The sequence below is a fragment of the Bombus flavifrons genome, chromosome 7 (genome assembly GCF_040668555.2).
Source record: "Bombus flavifrons isolate JBK064 chromosome 7, iyBomFlav1_principal, whole genome shotgun sequence".
NCBI lineage: Eukaryota > Metazoa > Arthropoda > Insecta > Hymenoptera > Apidae > Bombus > Bombus flavifrons.
The window spans coordinates 10,657,658-10,682,922 of NC_138448.1; the positions used below are offsets into that span (position 1 = coordinate 10,657,658).

The 25,265-nt window shown below is 32.5% G+C and overlaps 1 protein-coding gene and 5 non-coding genes across 16 annotated transcripts in view; 1 reads left to right on the forward strand and 5 right to left on the reverse strand.

Moving 5' to 3' along the window:
- LOC138181414 (tyrosine-protein phosphatase non-receptor type 13) overlaps positions 1-25,265 on the forward strand; it is a 149,921-nt gene that overhangs the window by 78,223 nt on the left and 46,433 nt on the right. For all 11 annotated transcript variants that reach the window (XR_011173511.1, XR_011173510.1, XM_069116171.1 and 8 more), the window contains exon 3: positions 1,436-1,581. Coding sequence is in view for 9 of the 11 variants with exons in the window: in XM_069116171.1 (XP_068972272.1) it covers positions 1,437-1,581 (145 nt within the window). In the remaining 2 variants the exon portion in view is untranslated. The remainder of the gene's footprint in view (positions 1-1,435; positions 1,582-25,265) is intronic.
- On the reverse strand, positions 2,174-2,245 carry TRNAE-UUC (transfer RNA glutamic acid (anticodon UUC)). The gene has a single exon. It is a non-coding gene; the product is annotated as a tRNA-Glu (tRNA).
- Positions 2,895-2,966, reverse strand: TRNAE-UUC (transfer RNA glutamic acid (anticodon UUC)). The gene has a single exon. It is a non-coding gene; the product is annotated as a tRNA-Glu (tRNA).
- Positions 3,634-3,705, reverse strand: TRNAE-UUC (transfer RNA glutamic acid (anticodon UUC)). The gene has a single exon. It is a non-coding gene; the product is annotated as a tRNA-Glu (tRNA).
- On the reverse strand, positions 4,358-4,429 carry TRNAE-UUC (transfer RNA glutamic acid (anticodon UUC)). The gene has a single exon. It is a non-coding gene; the product is annotated as a tRNA-Glu (tRNA).
- Positions 8,456-8,527, reverse strand: TRNAE-CUC (transfer RNA glutamic acid (anticodon CUC)). The gene has a single exon. It is a non-coding gene; the product is annotated as a tRNA-Glu (tRNA).

The following is a 25,265-nucleotide window of genomic DNA, read 5'->3' on the forward strand; positions in this document are numbered from 1 at the left end:
GCTTTCTTAATTAATTCGATCTTGATCAGAATACGTATGTACATGATTTCATAACTGCATTCTGTCAACAATGAGAGGAATAAGGCAATATTACGATGCAATGATGAATATATGAGATCTTCCGCTTTCCTTCCTCTTCCTTCTCTTATTTTCTTATTTTTCTTTTTTGTTTAGTAAATTATAAGCTTATTATTTCTTTTTATATTGTTCTTCGAGAAACTCTTTATTGTTTGGGGTTGCTTGCGATGGTTTTCATCGGATACATTCTTTAGTTATTATTAGATAGCAGACTTTTACGCAATTTCACATCTGTGGAGTATAATTTAAAAAATGTAATCTAAATAGAAAATTGTTTTACGTATTAAATACTGAAAAAGCTACTACACTCTGAATATTTTTTACCTTTCTGTAAATTATTTGCATTCTGTACATTCAGATTTCCCAGAAATGCATAAATATTCACAGTGTAATGATCATGACGCTCTTCAAGTATCATTTTGAATCAAGAGAATAAATCCAAATGTTTCTTTTTGTGATTTTAATAAAGAATTAAATAAATCAAAATGTTTCCTCCTTCTTAGACATATATTAAGATCTTGTTGTCAAGCTTCAATATTCTAAAGCTCTTCTCACGTTTGTTTAATGTAGGTTTAACATCGCATCAACTACCAATGTATTAACGTATACATTGAAATTTATAAAGCTCTCGTGATATTTACAAGTTAATTGAAATTCCTTGTAAACCTTCTTTCATCGGCCTTCCTTTACCGAGTATATTGTTCTAACTCGTTTAACTATTCCCGTAAATACGACACTTGTCCATTAAGTCGTCACAAAGGGCACGCGTTTAGCCATAGCGTAGTTTCGAAACTTCAAGAATGCGCGGTTTAACTGATCCCTCAACATTGTTAATCACAGTACATCTGTTACCTTGAAAACTGGAAAGCATCTATTATACCTGCCTTCCAAATTGTGAACTATGTCAAGAATCTTTAAAATTAATTTTTAACTTGTGTTATTAATAGAGTGCAAATGCATGTTATGTAAATTCATTGTTGCTACTTATACAGTTTAGTGACATCGCCTGATTTTCACTGTTTAACCCCAGCCATTTCTCAGTTTGGATTAAGTTCCAATAACAAAAAAATAAACGGTTATTTTCGGTATCAACAATTTTTTGAACGATGAAAGTTCCTTTATGCGGACTAATACCTATAACGATATCTAAATAAATTTATTGAAACTTAATCTAATTCGTTTGATAAATTTCGAAGGTTAAGTAAATTAAATAGAATAATAAATAGAAAAAGATATGATATTCTTATTTCATGAAATAAAGTTGCGTATGTCATATACGTACAATTTTTGTTTTTATAATCTCTGTAGATATTTTAAAACAAACACATTATTAAAGTATGGGATTTATTTGTTGTAGGATGCAAACGGACTTGAACGGAGGACCTGGTCTCGCTGTAGTAGCGGGAGATGTACTTGCTCTGCGAGGAACAGGACTTGCCGCTGCCGAAACATGGGCTCTCCTATGCCAGGCAGCCCAGGCCCTCCAAGATCTTTTTCTTTCAAGTAAGTTCTTATTCTCATTCGACAAAGTATTCTTACTTTAAAAATCCTCAACATAATAGTGAAATGTAAAATTTCTGTAATACTCGTAACGCTTACAAATTTTTTTTCGAAAAATACAGATTATTTCATTGGGGTTATGAAATGATTAATTGTTAATCGAAAGATGTTACAAAATTATGCATTCAAGAAATCAAGTTGTCATATGTTTTAAAATTATTAGTAACAATCGCGTCAGCACCCATTTTCCGACTCATAACTTTTATATGCAGCCGCTCAATGAAGCTTCCGATGTATAGTTTTTTTATATGATCGCATATCAATTACTACACTATGGGGTAAGATAACCAACAAATTCTTTCCGGCTGTATACGTGTTAACCATTTCATATATTATTCATAAATTGTCAAATTATATATATAAGAAGATTATAATTGAAAAATGTTTGAAGAAAATGATTCGAATATCCAATTTATATAACCATATAAATATATATGGAATATATTTCTTTCTTTATTAATACTATTTCGAAAAAGTATGTTTTAATTTTATGAAAAACAATAATATATTATTTAAAAAAATGACAAAAGTAAATTTCCGGTACCGGGAATCGAACCCGAGCCTCCTGGGTGAAAGCCAGGTATCCTAGCCACTAGACCATACCGGATTATATTAGACTCTCACTAAGTTTCAAACAAAACGCAGTTTTTGAACACACAATTTTTCACTTGTATATTAATATTCAAATTACGTTACATAATTATTAACAAAGCGAACGCCCTTGTTAATTTCAATAATCGTAAGTAAGGTACGCCGACAAAGTCAACATTCTGAATAGCTTTTCCCTACACATGTTACCGTTGCTTGGTTTAGTCTCCAAGATATTTGCAAAAACCTTTAATTTAGGTTACGTTACGGTTATGCTTCTTTAATTTTCAACTCACAGAAGAAAGAGAAATCAATGGGTTAGGTTTGATTTAAATTATTCTTCACATCGATACACTTCATATTAATCTCTGTATTATATTATCATTATTCGAAATTGGAAACATTTCAGCCATGATATTGAAAAAAGAGGTGTTCGATTATCAAAATCGTATTGTCGTTGAAAGAGAAACGTTTGTGAATATCTCAGAAATTAAAGCCAAGCGATGGTAATATATATAGGGAAAAGTTCTTCAGAATGTTGAATTCGACTACATCTATTAACGTCATTAAGATTTGCAAGGTTGTACGTTTTGTACATAATTTCATTATTTAAAAAAAGGTGGATTTTTATGCAATCAAAATAAAAAGAAAAAGTTTCAAAAATAAATTTCCGGTACCGGGAATCGAACCCGAGCCTCCTGGGTGAAAGCCAGGTATCCTAGCCACTAGACCATACCGGATTATATTATGTCCTTGCTAAGTTTCAAACAAAACGCATTTTTTGAACACACAGTTTTTCACTTATATATTAATATTTAAATTTAGATAATTATTTACAAAGAGAACGACCTCGCTGATTTCAATAATCTTAAACAAATTGACAAAGTCAACATTCTGAATAGTTTTACCGTATACATGTTACCCTTGTTTGGTTCAATTTCCGAGATATTTGCAAAAACCTTTAGTTTACGTTACGGTTACGCTTCATTCGTTTTCAACTCACATAAGAAAGCAAAAATTATTGGGTTATGTTTGACTTAAATTTTTCTTCGACAGCCGAAAGGCGGCCGATAACGCCATAATTAATATTTATCTTTGTATCACATTATCGTTATTCGAAATTGGAAATATTTTAGTCACGATATTGAAAAACAGGCTGTTCGATTATTAAAATCATATCGTCGACGAAACAGAAACTTTTGCGGTTATCTCTGAAGTTATAGTCAAACAACGGTAACATGTGTAAGAACAAATTCTTCAGAATAAAATTCCTAAAATTCGTCGATAAAAATTTCAGTCCTTCAGATCGGTAAGGCCGTCCGTTTTGTTAATAATTTCATTAATTTACTAAAAAATACTATGAATTTTAATGCTAATAAAATAAGAAAAAAAATTTCAAAAATAAATTTCCGGTACCGGGAATCGAACCCGAGCCTCCTGGGTGAAAGCCAGGTATCCTAGCCACTAGACCATACCGGATTATATTGGGTCCTTCCTAAGTTTTAAAGAAAACGTAGTTTTTGAACATAATTTTCCACTTATATATTAATATTCAAATTATGTTAGATAATTATTTACAAACCGAACGCCTTTATAATTTCAATAATCGTAAAATATGTCGACAAAGTCAACGCCATGAATAGCTTTTCCCTATACATGTTACCGCTGCTTGGTTTAGTCTCCGAGATATTTGCAAAAATCATCAATTTAGTTGACGTTACGGTTATGCTTCATTAATTTTCAACTCAGAAGAAAGAGAAATCGATGGGTTAGGTTTGATTTAAATTATTCTTCGACCGCCGTAAGGCTGCCGATACCGCTACAATTCATATTAATTTTTATATCGTATTATTGTTATTCGAAATTGGAAACATTTCAGCCATGATATTGGAAAAGGGGCTGTTCGATTATCAAAATCGAAAGAGAAACTTTTGTAAATATCTCCAAAATTAAAACCAAGCGACGGTAACATTTGTAGGGAAAAGTTCTTTAAAATATTTACCTGGACAACATATTTTAAGGTCATTAAGATCGGAAAGGTCATCCGTTTCGTACATAATTTCATTAATTTACTAAGAAATACTATGGATTTGTATACAAAATAAAATAAGAAAAAATTTCAAAAATAAATTTCCGGTACCGGGAATCGAACCCGGGCCTCCTGGGTGAAAGCCAGATATCCTAGCCACTAGACCATACCGGATTTCGTATCCTGCGTCATGTTGGAACTCTATTTAAAGGGAAGATGTGCTATTATATAAAATTTTAATGAATTAATCGCTCATATGAGTAATTTTCAATATTCGAATCATAATCAATACTTGAAAAATAAAATCTCATATAAAACTTATCTATTTTGTAAGAAATAATATGTAAAGTAAAACCATACAATTGTTGGAAATTATAACAGTTAATAAGCATTTAATAAAGTAAAATAAATTTAAATTTGTTCATATGTAGTATAATAAGTAAACTACCTATTAAGTAAACAAAATAAAACATAATGAACTGCATTTTATCTATTCGTTATATCAATCGTGTTAATTTCGACAAATTTTTTTTATCTATGGTGATTTAAACTTGTGTTTTAGTTCAGCAATGTTTTCTTTAACAACTCGAAATAAAATAAATTGTGCAAGCTCTATTCTTGTGAAATATTTAATGACGAAAAAGGAAACAAATCTTAAATTTACATGTTGAATTCAATTTATTAAAAACTTAACTCAGTCTCAAAAAATTTTGCCTTAAGTCTTCTTTGAATAAAAAAATAATGAAAGGCCGGTTCTAGATGTTCTTGCTTACACTATTAGCTGAATTAGAAACAGGACAATCTAATTAATTCTAATTAAGAAAGAAATAATATACATACATATATAAATACCTCTAAATATTTTTAGCAATTAATGTTTATATTATAAGACAAAAGATATATATTTTGCTTTTAAGACAAAAGTAATTTAAAAATATTCTACAATTAATGTTTATATTATAAGACAAAAGATATGTAATTTCGACCAATCGCGGGGAGACGCAATCGCGAGGAGAGACGTCAACGGGAGTCGTAAATTCCCGTTACGATTATACTAATCGACACCACGAGTTGATCGATCCCCTGATTTCCGTTAGGATAATAGGGGTGATTAAGTTTATATAACACTGTGATTCACAGAATTATAAAATATATATTTCCAACACTTAGACTACACTGTTGAGTAGATACAAATCGTCGATAACAGCTTGTCGCACGAAGATGAGATAGATATGAATAGTAGAGCAAGACTCGTACAGTCGAATTTCGTATGTTAGTGGACGTAGCACTAGAGGATACTTGATAGACGTTAGATTTGGATGTTAGACTTCGACGTTGTAGTATGTAGAAGAAGTAAGTTGACTTGACCTAGCGGTGATGACTAAATAAGTTGACTTGACCCTCCTGATGTAGCAGGAGAAGTCTGCGACTTGACCCTCCTAGAGTCGTAGGAGAAGTGATGAGTAGGAAGCCTCCGACCAACGTGGTTCGTGAGTGACCTTGTGCATAGGAAAACCCAGCCTGTTCTATTAGACAGATGTTCGGTTTTTCCTAATGGGCGCGTACCCGCTTTTTCCGTGTTTTTAATTGCGCCTAATAAACCCAAGGTCCTCTCTAAAAACCTGATGTGCGTCGCAAATATTTTTAGCCTTAAGAAATCTTTCAGGACAACGGATTGAATGAAGATACATGTGTACACAATGAAAGAGAAAGTTATGGTTGGTCCTCAGGTTTATTGAGGGTCGAAATGACGTTACGCAGGCCATCGGCTGCCCGGTCGCGAGAGCTGCAGCGCCGATGTTTTAGGCGACGTAACAAGATATATATTTTGCTTTTAAGACACAAGTAATTTAAAAATATTCTACAATTATGGTTAAAGACTCGTTCAAATTCGCTTTAAGCAACGTTCAGCAAAAGAATGGTACGTCGGTTGATTCATGGAATCTCAACAGACATTTTCGAGTGCTCGGGATCTAGTTATTGTTAGAGGGTCTCGTCATAAAACTGTCGGTCCGAGCGGTGTAAGTTATGTGTGTAACTTTTCCTTGTGTATTTTAGGTAGGCTTTTGCCTTCTGCATCCTACCCTTGTCCTACAGACCAAGAAATAATATATAGGTATAAAAGAAACTTAAATTTTATGTAATACGAATGTATATAAAAAAATAGCTAATTGTTACAGAAATATTTGTAACATTCAACATCTCATCTGTTTATTACCATAAAGATAATACGGTAATATCGCTTTATTATGCAAGTTAAAATTAATAACGTTTTCAATTACGATGTCCGATACATTTCCCTCACACTAAGTCGGCGTCTGTGAGTAACATCGCAAGTTACAATGCAACTATGTGTGGTGAATCATGTGCATTTGCCTGTATTTCGAGCGGTAAACCAGCGATTTCCTGTGTTTCCGTATTTGTGAAATGAGTAAGTTCATTGTTACTAGCTTTCCAGCATTTTCGCGAAAGTGTTCGTGTTTACAAATTAACACTTTATTAATAATCTCTTTCTCTACATAACTGTATAAAACTAATGATTTTTATTATAATATCAGATATTTCGGCATCGATAGTTCGAATATTAGAAAGTTCGATCATAAACAAGGTTAATTTACGATCTCTCTATATTTTGGCTTGTACTAAACATACAGTGATACAACATACAGTGAAACATACAGTACAAAAGGTATCTGTACATACTCTTACTTTCCAATGAACAATCTTCTTTATTAGGTTTTACATCTTATTTTCATAGTAAGTACAACATTTTTGTAATCAGATGAAAATACTTGGACTTGATTATTTACTATGAAAACCTTATAATAAATACGATGCTGTGCGAATATATTACTTTTTGTAGCTACTGTATGTTCCGCAAAATCCATTAAATATTCATAAATTACCGATCAGTTATCATAAGCAACCTATTTGGCATGGAATTATTTTCATCCAGCCATCAATTTATCGTCGAAGACACACACGCAGGACGTCTAACTAATACGCGTACGCTGCACAATTTGAATAGCGTGTGTCCAAACATGCAACGACGATGCGATACGATACGAAATGGAAAGCGGAACGTAATATTATAGAGGTTGGAAACGCGGTTTGGATCGATGGCACTAAATCTCCGGACAAAGGCTATTCAGAGCGTTGTTAAATCGCATGATCACGCCGATTACGGTTTGCACGCTTGGATCAGGAAGTCAAACGTCGTGCAACCGACATTAAATATTCAATAATCACAGGGCGTGGAGAAACGTGACTGTCAAGGTACCGTTGCATCTGCACCCGTTGCCTCCCTCCCACGATGCATTTTCTTCCAAGAGGTATCTACTTTCGAATTCTACTTTCTTCGCTTCTGTAACAAGCGTGAACTAAGCTCAGCTTTACGCTAATTTTAAGATGAGTCGTGATTCAGTGAGACTATGATGTAGGAAAGATTTATACAAAATTATATACTTAGGGGTCTAAGTCTGTAACTGTTGATTTAACAAATAGTTGTAAGGATAAAATATTTTTGAGTGTCGATAAATAGACTCCATCCGCATGTTATGCTTTCACCAGGACATCTGTGGAGGATACGCCATCCTGAAATATCCTATATCATATGTATCGATATATAGGACAGCCGATAAAAAATAACAGAGAAATTTGCCTCATCGATGTGACAAGGAGGCCCTTGAATTTTTCTAACAGGACCATTCCTTTTCGTAACGGCGAATGGATTGGAATCGATTTGTATTCTGGGATTAGCTAAACGTCTTAAAATAGCGGTCGTAAAACGGGGCTTTGATCGTACATTACGAAGTATAGACTGTATTGAAACGTATATTTCTCACATTGTCAATACTGTATAACCAAAATGAGCAAATGTCCGGACATTTTGAAACGATCATTCAAATACTTTGGTTTGATAACGACTGTTCAAATAGATAAAATTGATTTCTAGAGATTGTTATTTATTTACAATAAACTTATTTTATGTATTAAATAGCTGTTTTTAATCCATATTGTGATTTTAATATGAAATTTGATTTTAGCTCTTAATGTGGGCTAACTTTTTTTTTTTTTTTTTTTTTTAGATAAGTGCAAAATGTACACATTTCATGAATGCTTTAATAGATAGTAAAAAATAACAATCGCGAAGACTAAAAAATATTTCATTCATTTCGTTCTAAATTTCAAAAAGAAGGATTCCGGTACCGGGAATCGAACCCGAGCCTCCTGGGTGAGAGCCAGGTATCCTAGCCACTAGACCATACCGGAGATGTTAGTTCTGATGAACGATTATGGAATCAACTAAAATTTGCCAAGGCAAAATTTTATTATTCATTGTTTTAAATATAATAAACATATATTTAATATCAATTTATTTTGTAACAAAATACGTAAATTGTTGGTAGAAGAAATAATTTGCTGTAGCGTAAAACAATACAAATTTATAGAAGAATATAGTTTATACAGTACAATATAATAAATAAGTAAAATATAATGATTGATCACACAAAAATTATTTAGTCCTATACGCTTATACTTTATGCTTATCTGTGCGTGCTAAATTTGGAAATAAATACTGTGCAATTCAGATTCCCTTTGAAATTATACTTTTATTTCATTAAATATTGTTGATTAATTCCTGTTTGATAATTGACAGTAAAACATAATTATAAAATATTGAAAACAATACCTTTTACCAATCTTCACTTGTCCAATGCTTATGAGCTTCAGCAAATGCAAGTCGTCTTTTTCAATTCCTATAACTCAGCAGTGGTTTCTTTTGGGGTTTTCGTCCTCTTAAATTGAAGTCTTCTAATCTTCTTCTAACAGTTCTAGCACTAATTTGTGTATCGTTTTTAGAGTTTATCTCCTCAGCAATATTATTTGCACTACGAAAACGATCCTTTTCGCTCAATCGATGAATCCAGCGACCCATCTTCGGCATCGTTTTCCGTGGTCTTACGTTTTTCGGTTGATCGCAATACATGCCCGCCTTTAAAAATTTATACCAAGCTTACTTACAAGCCGCTTCTGACCTGTTCGCTATATTTGCTATTTCGGTGAAGGTTTTACTTTGCTTTCGCAGCCTTACGATTTGTTCCCATTCGTTTTCAAGTAAATTCTTTGATTTACCCATAGTCCATTCTTGCCTAATTGAATTGTTCCCATTCGTTTTCAAGTAAATTCTTTGATTTACCCATAGTCCATTCTTACCTAATTGAATTGTAAGCAATAAAAAGTACACTACACAATAATTTTGACATTCCAGAATTAAAATGTTCAAAAACTGTATTCACGTTTTACCCAGATCGCCTTACACTAATGTCCACTGTTTACAAGTGCTAAGCGGTAACTAACTGTTGTAACTTCTGCATTGTTTGTATTTAACAACTGACGGTCTGAGGTTACGAAGGTTAAATATACAGCTATGTTATTCCAAAGAGACAAACCGAATAGAAGAACAATATGCGTATAAGATGTTGTAATGATGCGTAGAGTGTCTATCTTAAAAAATGGTAAGCTTCGGTTAAACTAATTCCTTCCAGAATACTATTTTAGTAAATTAATAAGAAGAATGCTATATCGATTTTTATCTCCGTTAATTAGTTGAAAGGTTTTGTTAAAACTAAATGCATAGATTGTTGTATATTTTGGAATTCTAGAATTTACAGGACATTCTTCGAAGTTTTATCGGTGAATAAACAATCACAAGGGAAAACCTTTTTATTAGAGATTGTAAGTAATCTTATAGTCCATCAAAATGAAAGGCACAGATGTTTCGCAAGTGTTACGGTATTGCCTGCGAATCAAAGTCATAACATCTGTTGTGTATTGATATCTAAACTTGAACTTTTAGGCTGTCTGTTGAAAAATTCACGAATGTAAATCTGCCTAAATTCAAATAAATGTAGATTTCAATACGTGACTCGAATGGAAGAAAATTTATTCAAACGGAATAAATTGCGAATTGTAAACTCACAAAGACATAGAAGCACATTTACGAAAATGTAAATTTGAGTTAGGTTGTGTAATAAATTCACTACCGCTCCTTAAAAAGCATGTCAAGTGTTACTGTTTCTGTATAACTCTTCTTTAAATCCACCCAATCGATAATGTATATTAAGTAATATGTGTATTTACTTTATGCCTTTTTATCATGCTGTTAACCTTCTTATCAAAATTTTAAACTTTCGCATTTTATTCTGTACATTGTTCAGTGAATTCTCTTAAACATCGTCACAATTGCAGATTACACGTATGAATTAGACTCTTCTCAATATTTTCGCGTAAACTCAAATAAAATAATACAATATCAAGCCTAAGTTAACTTATAACTTATAATGATTTGTATCGTGTCAGTAACAAATATTATTTTGTTAATTACTAGTTAAATAGATAATTACAAGCAACAATTGCAACTTGCATACGAAATCGTATACTGTGATTAAAAGAAATATGGATACTATACTGTATATAAAAAAATAGTTCAATTTTCTAATTCGTATCACGAAATATCAATTTGACGATCTCTTCAGATCGCAAAAATAATTCGTGAAAACTGTATTACGTCAGAGACGTTTCATGGTCGCATAGTGTATACATAGACGGTGGTTACAAAGCGAGATTACGCGTGTTACCTCAATACGCTCTACCCGCACGGTTCTTAACTCGCGTGCACGAGTTAATAAACGTGTTTACAATGTGGGCAATTCCGATCTCCCGCTCCGGGCTTCCGTTGAAATTGCCAGAAGGTATCCTGCATGCGAATGCGATGCCACCGTTCACATAGCATGACTCACGAACGTCACTCAAGAGCTACCTGCTGGATACAAGGAGCTCGAGCCTCGAATGCCGAGGATTTGTCCTTGCATCCAGGTCAGAGATGGCGATTGACGATCACGATCGAGGAATTAGAGCGGTTTCCAAGCATTCTGATGTTTACTCCAGATTCCAGGTGGCATTTTAGTGATCGTTCTCAAATTCTGAAAACAAGTGGAAACTTGCTTCTGATCGTTCAATAATGAACATATTTGTTAACTATCTGAGTAACATCGATGACTAAACTGCGAATTTTTATGCGGACTTAATTTTTTATGAATGTAATTAAAGAGATGGAATGCGTGCAGAGATTTGTTTCACTTACCTGAATATTACAATGATTAATATAGTTTAGATATTTTGTATATTTTTGCACAATGTAGATTTCTTGTGCGGTATTGCTCTTTTATATTAAATAAATGAATGAAGTGAATAAAATTTTATGTATATGCATAGAAATCCGCAGTCTATTGATGTCGGTACAATATTCTGATGCTCGAAAGTAGTTGGACGCTTGGTTATTTTTGTTGCTCGTACAAAATATGGTTTTGTAAAGTTATGGATGAGAAGGGCTCTGGTAATTCTTTTATTCTTTATTGTTATTATTGCAATAATTATTGCTAAGATCATTATCATTATTATTATTACAGTTATATATTGCAGAATATTATAGCAATGAACTTGATTTTCAAAATTTTATTACAGTTCTAATATGTATGCAAAATAACACACATCCGTAAATTAAACATTAATTAAAACGTTACTATAATATTGATTACTATTTTGTATATATTATGTAAATTATACGATAAACGAAAAAGAGTTCCTTTATATCAATAGAAAAAGAATCACGATTACATAATTTATATAATGATTACATAATTACGATGACTATATAATTCATATAACATTATATATATATAGTATATATACTATCAGTTTTTGTATACTACAAATATACTACAAATATTATTATCTGTGACAGAATGTTTACAAGTTTTAATAAGACGTTTAGTTTACCAACTTCAAAATATATTGAATTATATTCTTATCAATGAATGATACAGCATATTACGTAAGCGTATAATTGCAAAATCGATATCAATGGCATTTACATAGCAAAAACGACACAGTCTACTTAAAGCTAATCTTCCAGAAGTAATGTTACCTTGATATGGCGAAGGAACTGTCGTAAATCTCACATCAATTCAAACCAAAAATTCAATATATCTGTTTATAATTCGAGTTGAGTTTCCAAGGAATTGACCAATAAACTGAGGAAAACTTTGTTTTTGAAAAATAGTTTATCTCAGTTCATATATGTAAATAGATATAGATTTTAAAGGTGATATTTTTTACTAATTCGACTAACATAAAATTATGTATTCGTCCTACCTATTCCTAAAATTTAGGATTTACAAACTCATAAAACATTTCACACGCATATTATTATCTTAACCCACTCGATGATGACAATAGAGCGTGCGCGTTCCACGATATCTATGCCACATATGGTGTGTGTATGATGTGGCGTGTGTTTGGAAAAAAAAATAATACTGTCAGTGCTTAAAAACTGTTGGGGAGATAACATTGTATAAAAAGGAAGCAAGTGTACGGAAATAAAGGTTGACATTATATTTAAAACAGAAAGGGAATAGCTCGTGTTCAGATTCGTAGAAAGTTTAATAATAAAATAAGACAGAGACATATTTTGTTATCTAATAACAAGTATAATTTACATTATATTACTTGATTTATATTACTTGATGATCCTTAAATGTGTTCTCTTATGAAAAATATATACGAACACATACGTATCGAGTCATATATCGAGTATAATACTGCACAATCGTCAAAATGCACTGTTACTTTGCACACCGTGGATTTCTAGCGTATTTGGTTACCGTTATTGCTACCAAGAAAATATCGTGGTCCACGAGAGATTAAAAACGTTTCGTGGTTTCTTGATTCGTTTTATATAGTTTGTTTTTGGTACCATTTTTACCACTTCCGTTTGCAACCTTGTTTTGCTAGCATTTGACGTAAAATATTGGTTTGTGGTTGATGTATTTAAATAATTTAGATGCTATAGAAGTTTTTCAACTTTTTGACGTGCACTATATATATATAGCTTTGCGTGTTTGATTCGTCGGAAGGAATAAAATAATTGTCATCTTTTATACCAATGGTAGTAGAATTATGATAGCTGAAAAGATAAATTACGGAAAATGTTTGTAAAGTTATAAATACTTTTAGTTTCTTTTTTCTAAATAACAGAAGATCGTGACCTATGTAGAAACATCACAAAATTAAATCTTCGTCTCCTATCTTTTTATATAAAAAAGGAAATTCATGTTTTTTTATTGATTTTCTAAATTTCTAATTCTGTGTACTTAGTTAGTAATTGCGTGTTCGAATATCAGCATTATGCACCTATTTAACACCGCGTGAAGATCTTATGTTTAACTTACAAATTTCGATCCGATACAAATTTAAGAGTGGATTATTTGACTTGGTAAATTCATAATAAGCGTAGTTAGTATAAGTTAATCGATAATATGTTAATTGCTATACGATTTCTCTAAAGAAACGTTGCATCGCACATGTTAGTTTTCTCAAGCCAATTACACGAAGCCAATTACATTAAAATACTAATTGTACATAGGTCTGTTCACAGAATTCCACGGTAAATTTCACAATCTCACAAAGCATTTATTACGTTTCTCCTAATCTACATAGATAAATCCACATACATAGATAAAAATGCGAGAAAAAATTAAGAAAAGAAGATACAAGAACAACTTAATCATCAGACGTTTTACCATCGATTAAGTTACTTTCTTATACGAAACAGTCCTATCTCCTAAACCAAAGATGCAAAATGTAAACAAAACCAAGCACATAAATCCACCAATATCCTCGACCGCACTTTATTAAACGCCACAATGCTTAAAGGTGGTGTAACCAAGTTAAGCGTAACACCGTCATTACAAATGCAGCAGGTGCCTCGTGACATAACTCGTGCGCCGAGGAAATATATCACTGTAACAACACTTGCGTGTATTTTACCGCGGCATAACAAAGCTGCGATTGTTACATACGCACGTGGCAGGTCGCGAAGGGAAACCGTGATGGCATTGTCGCTGTACGTTAGTCGTTGTATAGGGCGAGAGAGGGCAAACAATCGCAGAAACGTCGAAAACGTGGCAATAACCGATGTCTAGGCATACTGACGCACATCGCGTAGCTTGGAACGCAAAGTTTGCGCTCGCAGCTCGCAAAATACGTGTCTCCGTGTCTGCCATTTCAACGGTGCTGTGTAAACAACCAAGAGGATCGCGCGACCGAGGTCAAGCTGCACGATAGGGATGAAAAGGGAGAGGAACCGCGTAATCCCTACATATGAGGTTCCCTTTATCGAAGTTATCCCCGCTCCACGTTACTCGCTTTTTCGAAGACGCACCACACACGCTGCTCGGATTGTTACGTCCTCTTTATCGCGACTCGACGAAATTTTCGTTTGACATTTTCAAACGCGACGTTGTCACTAGTGTTACATGTTGAGCGTGTCAAGTAGAAGGTGGCGTAATAAATTGGGTTCTTACGAAAACGTAGTTTTGCTTTGGTATTTTTCTTCGAAAACGCGGTTGGTTTGAGATATAAATCTTTGAATAAGTGATCTGTTGTTTGGCTATGAAAATTAGTTATTTCAATTCTTGGTGGTTATTTGTGTTAAGATGACAGGTATGTGATTGTTTGTTTATATCTCATGTGGAAATGACTTACTTCATCATTTTAATATGATATGTTATCTGTCTCATATGTTTTGATTAGTATAATAATATTATTATTAAATGATAAATGAAAACATTATTTATGAAAGTCGTAGGTGTGGTTGTAAGAGAAACATAACGTAGTTACGGTGGTAAGCTTCTTTATAGTAGCGCCATAAGCGCCATGAAGCGGTTAATATCTTTCTTTTGTAAGTGAAATGTTCAATTCTTCATTATTAGGTAGAATAACGAGAATACCGAGTATTAGAATTCACTATACTTGGTATGTGAAATATAGGCAAGCGGAAATTACTAAATATTACGATATTACATTATTAAATTGCCGATATCTGATATTAGCAACTTTCTTATTTAATGTTCATAAAGTAATGCATATGATAGTTTTGTCCGGAGAACAAGTAAATATCCATATTTAACGTGAAAGTAAGAGAAATTCAATAAGAAACGTTTCACGAACAGTGTGCTATAAATTCATGAACTTCATTAGATGACTCAGTAAATATGAAAGCGGTTTACATATAATTTTGTGTTTATAGCATTAAATAATTTATTGCTTTTACTAGAGCTTTGAATTGATATAATTATAATGTACTTTAAATGAGAAGCGATCATTTTATATTACTTGCTATTATAATTGGTATTATAACGCGCTTATAATAGTACTTTAAAATAATATAAATTACCATAACTTACAGTTAAATTACAAATTTTATTTGTTATATTTTAACACGAAAGTTCATAATATAGAAAACTCTGACTCAAGCAAATTAACATAAAATGGTATGTCCCTTCATCTGTATCTTATATGTACCTTAAAATAATAATGTTAAAAATGATTAGATATTGCTGCTTCTGCATATATGTTCAATATCAGAGTAAACAAGAGCATAAACAATTAAATGCAATATTTGCTGTAGATGAACATTCCAGGAATAATTGTATTTCAAGAATAATCCGCGTTACTTGTTTACTATATATATATCAAAATTCATAATTATCGAGTCATAGGAGTTAAGCACGTATGCCAAGCACGTGTTTTGATTGTACAATGCTGGATGAAGAGCAATTTCGACGTAGTAATCCCGACAAATAATATTGACTCAGACCTTGCCACATTTACATTTGCTTTTCCTTCTATGACGCTAGAAATATACACGCGTTCCATTTTCTCCCATTTTCTTTCTCACTAATTAAAATTTAGATGTTTGTTGTTAGCCTTTCTGAAATAGCGAACGCTGAAACTCATTTAAATTTTCGTTAAACGAAGACAGAAAATTATCACATACGTTTTCGATAATTTTTGAAAATTTGGTATGTGTGTAGATATAACATCGCTTTCTTTATGTCGTAATTTATAAGCGATACAGATTTCATATTTTTGCTGATTCATACTTGAACGTTGTACTTTAAAGTAATTTAATAATTGGATTACGAATATTTATACAAATTCTTATTTTTATGTATCTTATTTCTATAATTTAGAAGATGGATCTTCCTTTAAATACTGTATAAAATTTCGCAGCCTATTGTTCATTTTTTTATACAATAATTTCACTCGTGTTTTTAAATATGCTTTGATTTTCACACAATATTCCGCTCACACGATTATATGGATACATATATCAAAGTTTTTATCACTTCCTTCTTTATATTCTTATTTTATATACGCGTATCTCGGATATTCTCAGTTCGACGTGAAACATGCTTTTCACAGAGATGTATTTTAAATTTTAACAGCTTCCCAGAGTTGCCGCGCAGGATATCAATTTTTCACGTTTTCCAATAAACATTTTTCTTGCACGCGGCGACCACGTGAAATATCGAACGTGCTAAGTGAATAAAAAACGTGGTGTGCAACTTCGTGTTATCTCGATGCAATATTTTATATATATACACGGGGTATCCAGACTCACAAGAATAGAAAAAAAAAAAAGAAATAGCCATGAAGACGAAAATGACGCGAGTGTACCAACGTATATTTGAAACTTGATTAAATGCCCTGAATAACGTGTTTTCCGATTTTACGAGTTCAGTTAAAAACACAGATTAAGCATCTCGAGCAAAATTCTACAAAAATCCCAGGAATGTTTCCATACTTTCTTTACCCTTTTTATTTGTCTCTTTACATATGGAAATTGGATTATCTCATGTAACTTTTGTAAAAGCTAACTTCGTGTGGTACAATTTTACATACTATAAAGAAATATTCTGGCAGAGAAAATAATTTTTCGATTTAAATAATAGCTTATTATAGATAGTCATCGAGCAAACAGATATGCTTACAATTTAAATATACCTATGTACCAGTCAAAGTGTATTCTAAAGATATACACATTTTTCATGAAATATTTAAGAAATTGTAATATCATTTATTAGTCCTTTTTATTATAAAGAAGAAGTAATTTATAATTACACAAAACTTACATATTTAAAATAATCTCTTTTTCATTTGAATTTTCTTATTTTAACATATTTTGGATAATCCATTAAAAGAATTCACAAGCGTATCGAAGCATCTTATATATTGAAGTTGAGTCATTAAAAAAATTAATTTATTTATCCTGATATTCACTGGAAACAAAGACAAGGAAAGAAAATAAATTCCATGTTACTTTTAGTAATGTGACACTGACAATGAGAAATGAGGGTGAGGACTCGAGTAGAATTATACAATAATTCTAGGAACAAGTTCCTTTCCATGCATAATTATGATCCCTACCCAGTGCCCGATATCAATGTTACTTTATAATATGCCAATGAGGCTCGAAATATGTGACCAGAAATTCGAATAAAGGAGAAATCAGTTTCGAAAAGAGGCACGTGCCGAGGGTGATTCAACTTCGCCTGTCCGTCCTCCCTCTTTCTGTTTCCGCTTTATTGATTCTTCGTGAATTTAGCCACACTCGTAGCATGGAATTATTAATGAAGACAACGTGCTCTGTTTTCCTATAAATCATACAACGAAGCATTTTTAGAGTCAGTTTCTCAAGCAGATTACTTTTGTTCGTGCATAGAAATAGATGTCCTTATTCGTGTGAGAAGTTCTTTTATTCGTCAACTTCTGACTTCCATCATTTTTTACCACTACTCGTAAATCAAATTTAATTACCTTTAATAATTAATGATGAAATACATGAACAATTTAACAACCAATAACATAGAAATATATAATAATATTAATTCTTTTCATTGCTAATATTCTTACACCACCATCGAAAATGGTATGAAAACTTTTGAGTGCCCTTTGTATTTTATTGTAATAATACAATCGACATGTAACATTGTCTAAGATGCTTTTTTTAACTATTGAATCTAGTTTAAATAATTTGTAGATCCTCCTCCATGTCATAAATTAATCGAACAAAAATAAATTCTGATTAAAAATTGATTATCTGTACTGTATATTTAGAATAGTGTTTATAATAAATGTACATTAAAAACTGTTTAAAGCCAGAAAATGAAATATTCAAGTTTTGTTTGTATTGATGTACGTTTGATGTTTAATCGCTAATTTTAATTAAGCCTGCAAATAATTGTACGGTTTATTCAACGAGCTATATGTTAAATCATATTGTGCGAATAGTGCTATGTTTCAAGTGCGGAATTTCCATCAACAAATGGTGCAATTTTCGCATGGAAATTTGATTCGTTCCCATCTTACGAATAATCGTACAGTATCTATGGATTAATGTCATTTGCATCCCAATTGTTAATTAAATTCGTACAAGACGAGGGAAGAAACTTGGATGTTATACCGTAACTGTAGGATATATTCCGGCAATAATTTCTCACGATAAGACGAGCTATATCGAAGTTCGAAGGCTAAATTAGTTTGCATTTCTGACACGAACTAACTGTATTAAAGTATTTGGTAGAGTGAGAATAACCGTGGTCGTTAGTTACCGATTGATCGAGCGAAATAGAGTTTCTCAACTAGAAACCGACGGCGAGGAATATTTTTGAGAAATTATTGCGCTTAGTCAGATTATTTATCGAGTCTTATTTATGCAAAGTAGGGAATTCATTTGATAATCAACTTTATAACAAGTGAAAGAGAATATTCATTGAATAAATTTTCTTTTAGTTTCGGTACTTAAATTCGATGCTTCAGTAGAATTAAGAAATGTATACTATAAAATTACTTTTTTTTAGTTCTAACGAGTTAATTAAATTAGAAGCAAGCTGAAAATCGTAGAAAAATATAGAAAATAATGATCATAGAACTGTACAATAGAATTGAACCTATTTGCTATAAGCAATTTATAAAATGCCAAAATTATGGCACATACGTAATGAAATTATTATTATACAGATTAGATTTAAGTTAAAAACCCTAAAGACATTAAAAGAATCTCGCATTGTAGTAATATATAATATACCTTACCTGAGTAAGTAAATGGTTTTAAATTAAAAATCGAATATGTACATCTCTTATGATATACAATATCGTACGTTTTACGTATATCTCTTAAGATAATTCGTGATATAGTTCCCGATCCTATTATGCTATCTATCATGGCTAACTGTGTTAGAAATACAGATTTCCTCAGTGTCTCGTACAGACAAAGTCAGGCACGTAATATTCAAAGATGATCGATTAAAATTGAAACAGTTCCGCGGGATAATACTATATACATGATGAAACAATTCAGCTATATTCAAGTATGACATTAAGAATTTCAATTAATATTAGAATCCAAATAATTTATTATTGTACTTCAAAAATTAACTAAAACAGAAAACCAACTAAAAATGATTTATTAGATCTTAACAGAAAATAGAATTACTCGTTCCATATTATTTCTAAAATGAAAATAATAATACAGTAAAAATGATTCATTATCTGAAGTTCTTATCGTTTATTTTTATTTCAAGTAAAATTTATCCAAGTCTGGTTTATAAATCGTTGTTTGGTTATATAGATACCATTGTATTGTTCCCGAATTACAATGAAGAGTAGCCGTGTTGGAACTCAGTGACCGTTGCCTCAATAATGGCAACTCGAATTCGTAGCATCACTCACCGGTTTACTAACGGGTACAGACTTCGCGTTTCAGATTCGAGTTTTGCTCTTGATCTCTCTTCATCTATCGAGCTGTACAACTCGCAACGGATCTCTGTGTGTCTGCTGGTTCTATCTCGACCATTAATTACCTCGAAACGCGCTCGGATCCTACGCTCTGAAGTGGCATGTTTAAAATCGTCTTTCGCATTAACGATCGTACCAGCATCCTGCTGCGGACTCTTTTAATGTCATTTTTCTTCGAGGGATCTTGTAATACGAGGGAAATTAGTTTGTCCAGGGCGAACGAAAATATTTGTTCTCTTGAAAAAATTCTCATTTTAACCAGACGTAAGGCATAAGGTAATTTTAGTGCTGAAGATATTTACATAGACGTTTCGCTTGGATCAGAAGCAAGAACTAACTCTTACAGGATAATGTCAGATTTTCAGTTTCAAGATTTTAGAAGTGAATTATTCCAGGGTATGTGACTTTTGCTAAATTAATTGAATACATACATTTTTGTAAAACGACGTGTTTAGGCTAACATTTGCCCCTAAAAATTAGGTATTAAATACTGCAATGTCTACAGTGTCTGTACTAAGTGCATTTGTAGAGTAATTACAAATATTTTAAATATTATTAGAATCTTTTATCTATAGCGTCATATACTATATATATATTTTTACTTTTTGCCAGCTTGTACAATGCCGTGAATAATTACAGACTCCAACACTAATTCTAATATCACGAAGAATTTAGAAACAAAAATTTCACTTTATAATTATTTACGGCACTCTACGTACATATCATTCGGTCGTATTCTGTATAACCAAGAAACAATTCCGCTGAGAAGAAAATTGTGCATTTTGTGACCGAAGTTAAATCGGACAAAATCGTACGTCGAGAGATTAACATCCTGCTACTGAACAATCGGCCCCTTCAATGAAATCTTTTCTGCTCTCGTTACCAGAGTATAATACGCGCCACCTTTTGCACGATAGCAGACGCAGGCTGAAAAAGGAAGAAAAAAAAGAGAGAGGAAGAAGAGGAACGGAAGAGACTCGCGTGTAAAGCGGGGCATATTTTACAGCGGTATGCCGGCAGCCAGGTGGCCTCATCTCGTTCACCTCTTTGGCGCCGGCTTTGCTCGAGGATTGGAGAGGGCTAGGTCTCTCTCGCTTCTCTGGAAGCAAGATAGTGGCCTAATGGCTTCTCGTCCTTATTTCGTCGTTTGCCATCCGCTCGCCGTGGCTAAATATTTGCTCGTCGAGCAGAGCTGGCCAGTCAATGGCCAGGCGTCACTCTGCCCGACGGGATTTTCTAATTTTCGCGTATTCTCTTTCGTTAGAAGGGCGCTTGGCTTTCAGGTCGGCTTGTCCGTTTTTCGTCGGCCAGATGGACTCGACAAAGGACTCGTGTTCAATCAATCCCGACGTTCGCCGCGGATTTTCAACCCCCGACTCGTTTCGAGCTTGAAAGTGATACTAATTTGCCGGCTCCGGGAGTTCTGTCCTGAAATTCACCGAAAGTTTTCTCAGATAAGAAGGGTATTCGGACACTATTTTAATGGCTTGTTCAACGCTACTTGTTTTTTAGTTAAAGGCGTGGCTTAGGGGAGGTACGCGTTGATGGGGTTTTCTTGTTAGGAGTATAGCGCACTGAAGTTTGACGAAATTAGGGAGCGAGGCTGGTGGAATTAAAATTGAAAATGCGTTTGAAAATGGGGGAAAATGAAGAAGATTTGTTCGGGGCGGTTTTATTTTATTCATATAACCGCGATTTTCCTGTATGATGGAATGAATGTTAGCGAAATTTTACTAATCACAAGTTACCACGATCAATAAATTCTTTCATAACGCAGGGTCGAGTTACCAAAATTTTTACAATGGACTAATCTTCTCAAGGAATTATCGAGTTCAACTTTTGATTTCCACTTAGTCATTAACATGCTATTATAGTGGTTGATGCGACTGTAACAATCAATTGAAAAACAAACAGATTTTGGTAATAAAATAAATACGATTGCATTGCCCTTCATTTGACTGATCAACGTTTTACAATACTTTTATTTATATACATAGATCTAGTGCTAGTTTAGGTTAATATAGGGATATGTGTTATGTACGTACAGGTTTTCGAACCTTCGTAAAATTGGAGCAAGTGCGCGTCCCGAATGGAAATGAGTATCTCATTACACAGCGAAGGGACACTCGAAAATTGAAAAAATTCGTTGATTACCCACGACGAGCTTTTTTTGCGCACTAATGACACTCGACTTAGTTTACTCGGAATGTGGAAATGTCCAGAAGAAAAAAAGCAGTTCACCTAATGAGCATAAGAGCAAATTAGAAATGGCCAGCATCTTCCTCTTTGTAAAATGAGATTGATGCTAAGAAATGCAGGATAAGTTTGAAAAATATGACTTTTAATAATGTAATTTTTATTCATTCTCTCGTGAACACCAGAGGGAAGTTGAGATCTCGCTTTTACTCGCAGCAATTAATTCCTTTCAAGCGAAGTTTTACAGTTAATCTCGCGGCATTATTCGCTTTCATATCTTTCTTCTTTTATCATATTTTTGAATCTAATTTCGCAATTCTTTTCATTCTTAAACATTTCACGCTACAAAATTTCCTACAGGCAGTATTTCTTATCGTCGCGCGCTATTTGTCCACTGTTTCGACTGTTCTCCGTGTATAACCGTACCAATTAGTTTCAAGCCACTTTAACGATATATTACACGTGTTTACTAGGATTTTTGCCGCATAATTCAGGATTGATACGCGTTATAACTGGTACATCCCCACTTGTAAACCTCGGCTTATACAAGAGAGTTATGCAAATTAAAGTCTCTCGCGGAATGTCAGTTATTCTCGCGTTCACCCCTATGAAATGAAATTCCAACCGTATGAAAGCACAAATTTACACTTTTACTTATTGAAATTCAAATGTGAAAGCTCTCTGCCTCCTTACAGAATGTACTTGTCTCCTTTTGTCGTTTATTCAAGATAAAGTTATGACGTACTTTATAACATTTGGATACGTAAAATACGTTATAGAAAGGAAAAGCGTACAGATTTAACAACGACGCCTATCCATCTTCTATCTCGTTATAACCACTTTTTTTTTTTAAATTCTTATAATTAAAACGAGACTTCACAGTGTTATAAACCAATATCAATCAATGTATCTATATTTTCACTTAAAATAAATGCATGGATTTCAGAAATATTACTCGTGACCTACCTACTTCAATCTTTTCAAATAAAATGTTCAAAGGAGAAGATTTTTAAGCTTTAAATACAAAGTTAGTATTGTCATTTTGCAGCATAATATATCTTCACATGTAACATATGATGCTATCTGCATTGTACAATATATTCGAACATATTCCTGCTGCCAGGATATAAAGGATCGACATAAGGGTGTAAATTATTTTTTTGTTATCTTTGTGTGCTGTAACCAATAATATTTCAATCTTGTACATCTATATTTTATATTTTACATGTTTTATACACACAGTGTCGTGAAAAAATTTTCGAAACTTTTCTACAAATAAAGTAATAAAAAACAAATAAAGTAATAAAAATCATTTAGATATGTAGACGACTTTTTCATATACGATCCTGTTGATTATTAAGTATTAAACGTATCGCATCTAAAAAGTACTCTATTCCTCAAAAACTTCAAGAAAAATATTGAATAATCGAATAATTCTTTAACGAAGTTTGAAAAGATTTTCGGAAATGATTAGACGTCATATTGGCGAGTAGCACAGTTCCATTTGATTTTTGATGCAGGCTGATTTTCTACTGTACAGAGGAACTATAAAGACAATCATTCTTATCGTTGTTATTGAGAAAATATGAAGTATACTTAACACTATGAAAAACGGGAATATTAATATTCTTTCTTTGATAATTTCTTATCGAAAAAGAGGCAAAACATTACAATCTATCGCGGATATGTTATCGCTGAAAAGGTCTACAGTTCATGATATATGTATTATGTTGTCCGAAATGTTTCTTTCGTTTTATAAGGAAATAATAGATGCACAATATTTTTTGTTTTATATTAGTTTATTGAATTATGCACGAATATAATAATAGAAATAGAACGAAATGGATCATACCTAATTCAATAAAATAATATAAAACAGAAATTGCTGCTCATCTATTATCACCTTATGAAACGAAAGAAACTTTTCGAACAACCTAATACTATGTATATTTCTTTACGTATACTGACATGTAAAAAAGTCGCGAAAACTTTTTCACACCATTGTATGTACACCGTATGTGATCAATTGGAAACAAATGTTTTTTCTACACAAAACGATACAAAACAATAACTGTTCGCACGTCACATAATCTTCTCAATCTATTATTCTACGCCCTTGTGATATGCAAATTGGTAATTTTAAAATGCTGTATTATATTCAAAAAGTCATAGGATTAAGAATTAATCGACCACAAGAATCGCATGATCAGATTAGCATAAATAAAGAAAGGTCTCAGAGGTTCTATAAAAATGTCATCAATATTAATGGATAATAATCAAGGATGCAAACACAAACTGTGACGCGGATCAAATACCTTCTTCGACATTATCGAGTAAAGTTTTGAAAGTGAGATTACAAAATTCCGGTCGATTATGCTAATGACATCCCAGTTGGCTAGACGCCGAGTAACCTGAGAATAAGCACCACCCTGGGCAAATTTTTCTTCCGCTTCATCGAGAACGGAAAGGAACGTGTCAGTATCAGGAATTTCTTGAAAGTATTTATTTCTATAATATTTCTCAGCAAATCGTCCGATAATTCGCAACATTTCCTCCGCTTTCTTTTCCAAACGTTCATAATTTTATTTAGTGCTTACGTTCTTATATTATATTTTGACTGTACTGTTTATCATATTTAATCGGATAATTGTCTGATGAGAAAGTGTAACGCGTGATCCTATGTCGTTGAGTGTTAAACGTGTACAATTAATTTTTTGAAATATTGAAATTGTTCTTTAATCTGAAATATAAAGAAGGAATACAAATGTTGTGATATTTACATGGAACTTTAATTATTTATAAATGTTTATAAATTATTATAAATGATTATAAATGTTTCGTAAATTCCTATTTTCTACTCATATAAATAATTTTTCCAACTTTAATAATGCACTTATAAATTTCTTCAAAGAGAATCTTTATTTTTCTTGCAAAGTCTTGCAAATATTTCATTTAAAAACTGACTGTATAATATATTATGGATTTCAATAAGTCCTTCGGAATTTCTGTAGCTTTTTTAAAAGCTTAGAATAGTCAAATAAATTAGACATTGACATAAATGAGTCTGGTTGTCTATGGAAAATACGCTTGTCTATGGAGGATTAATAAT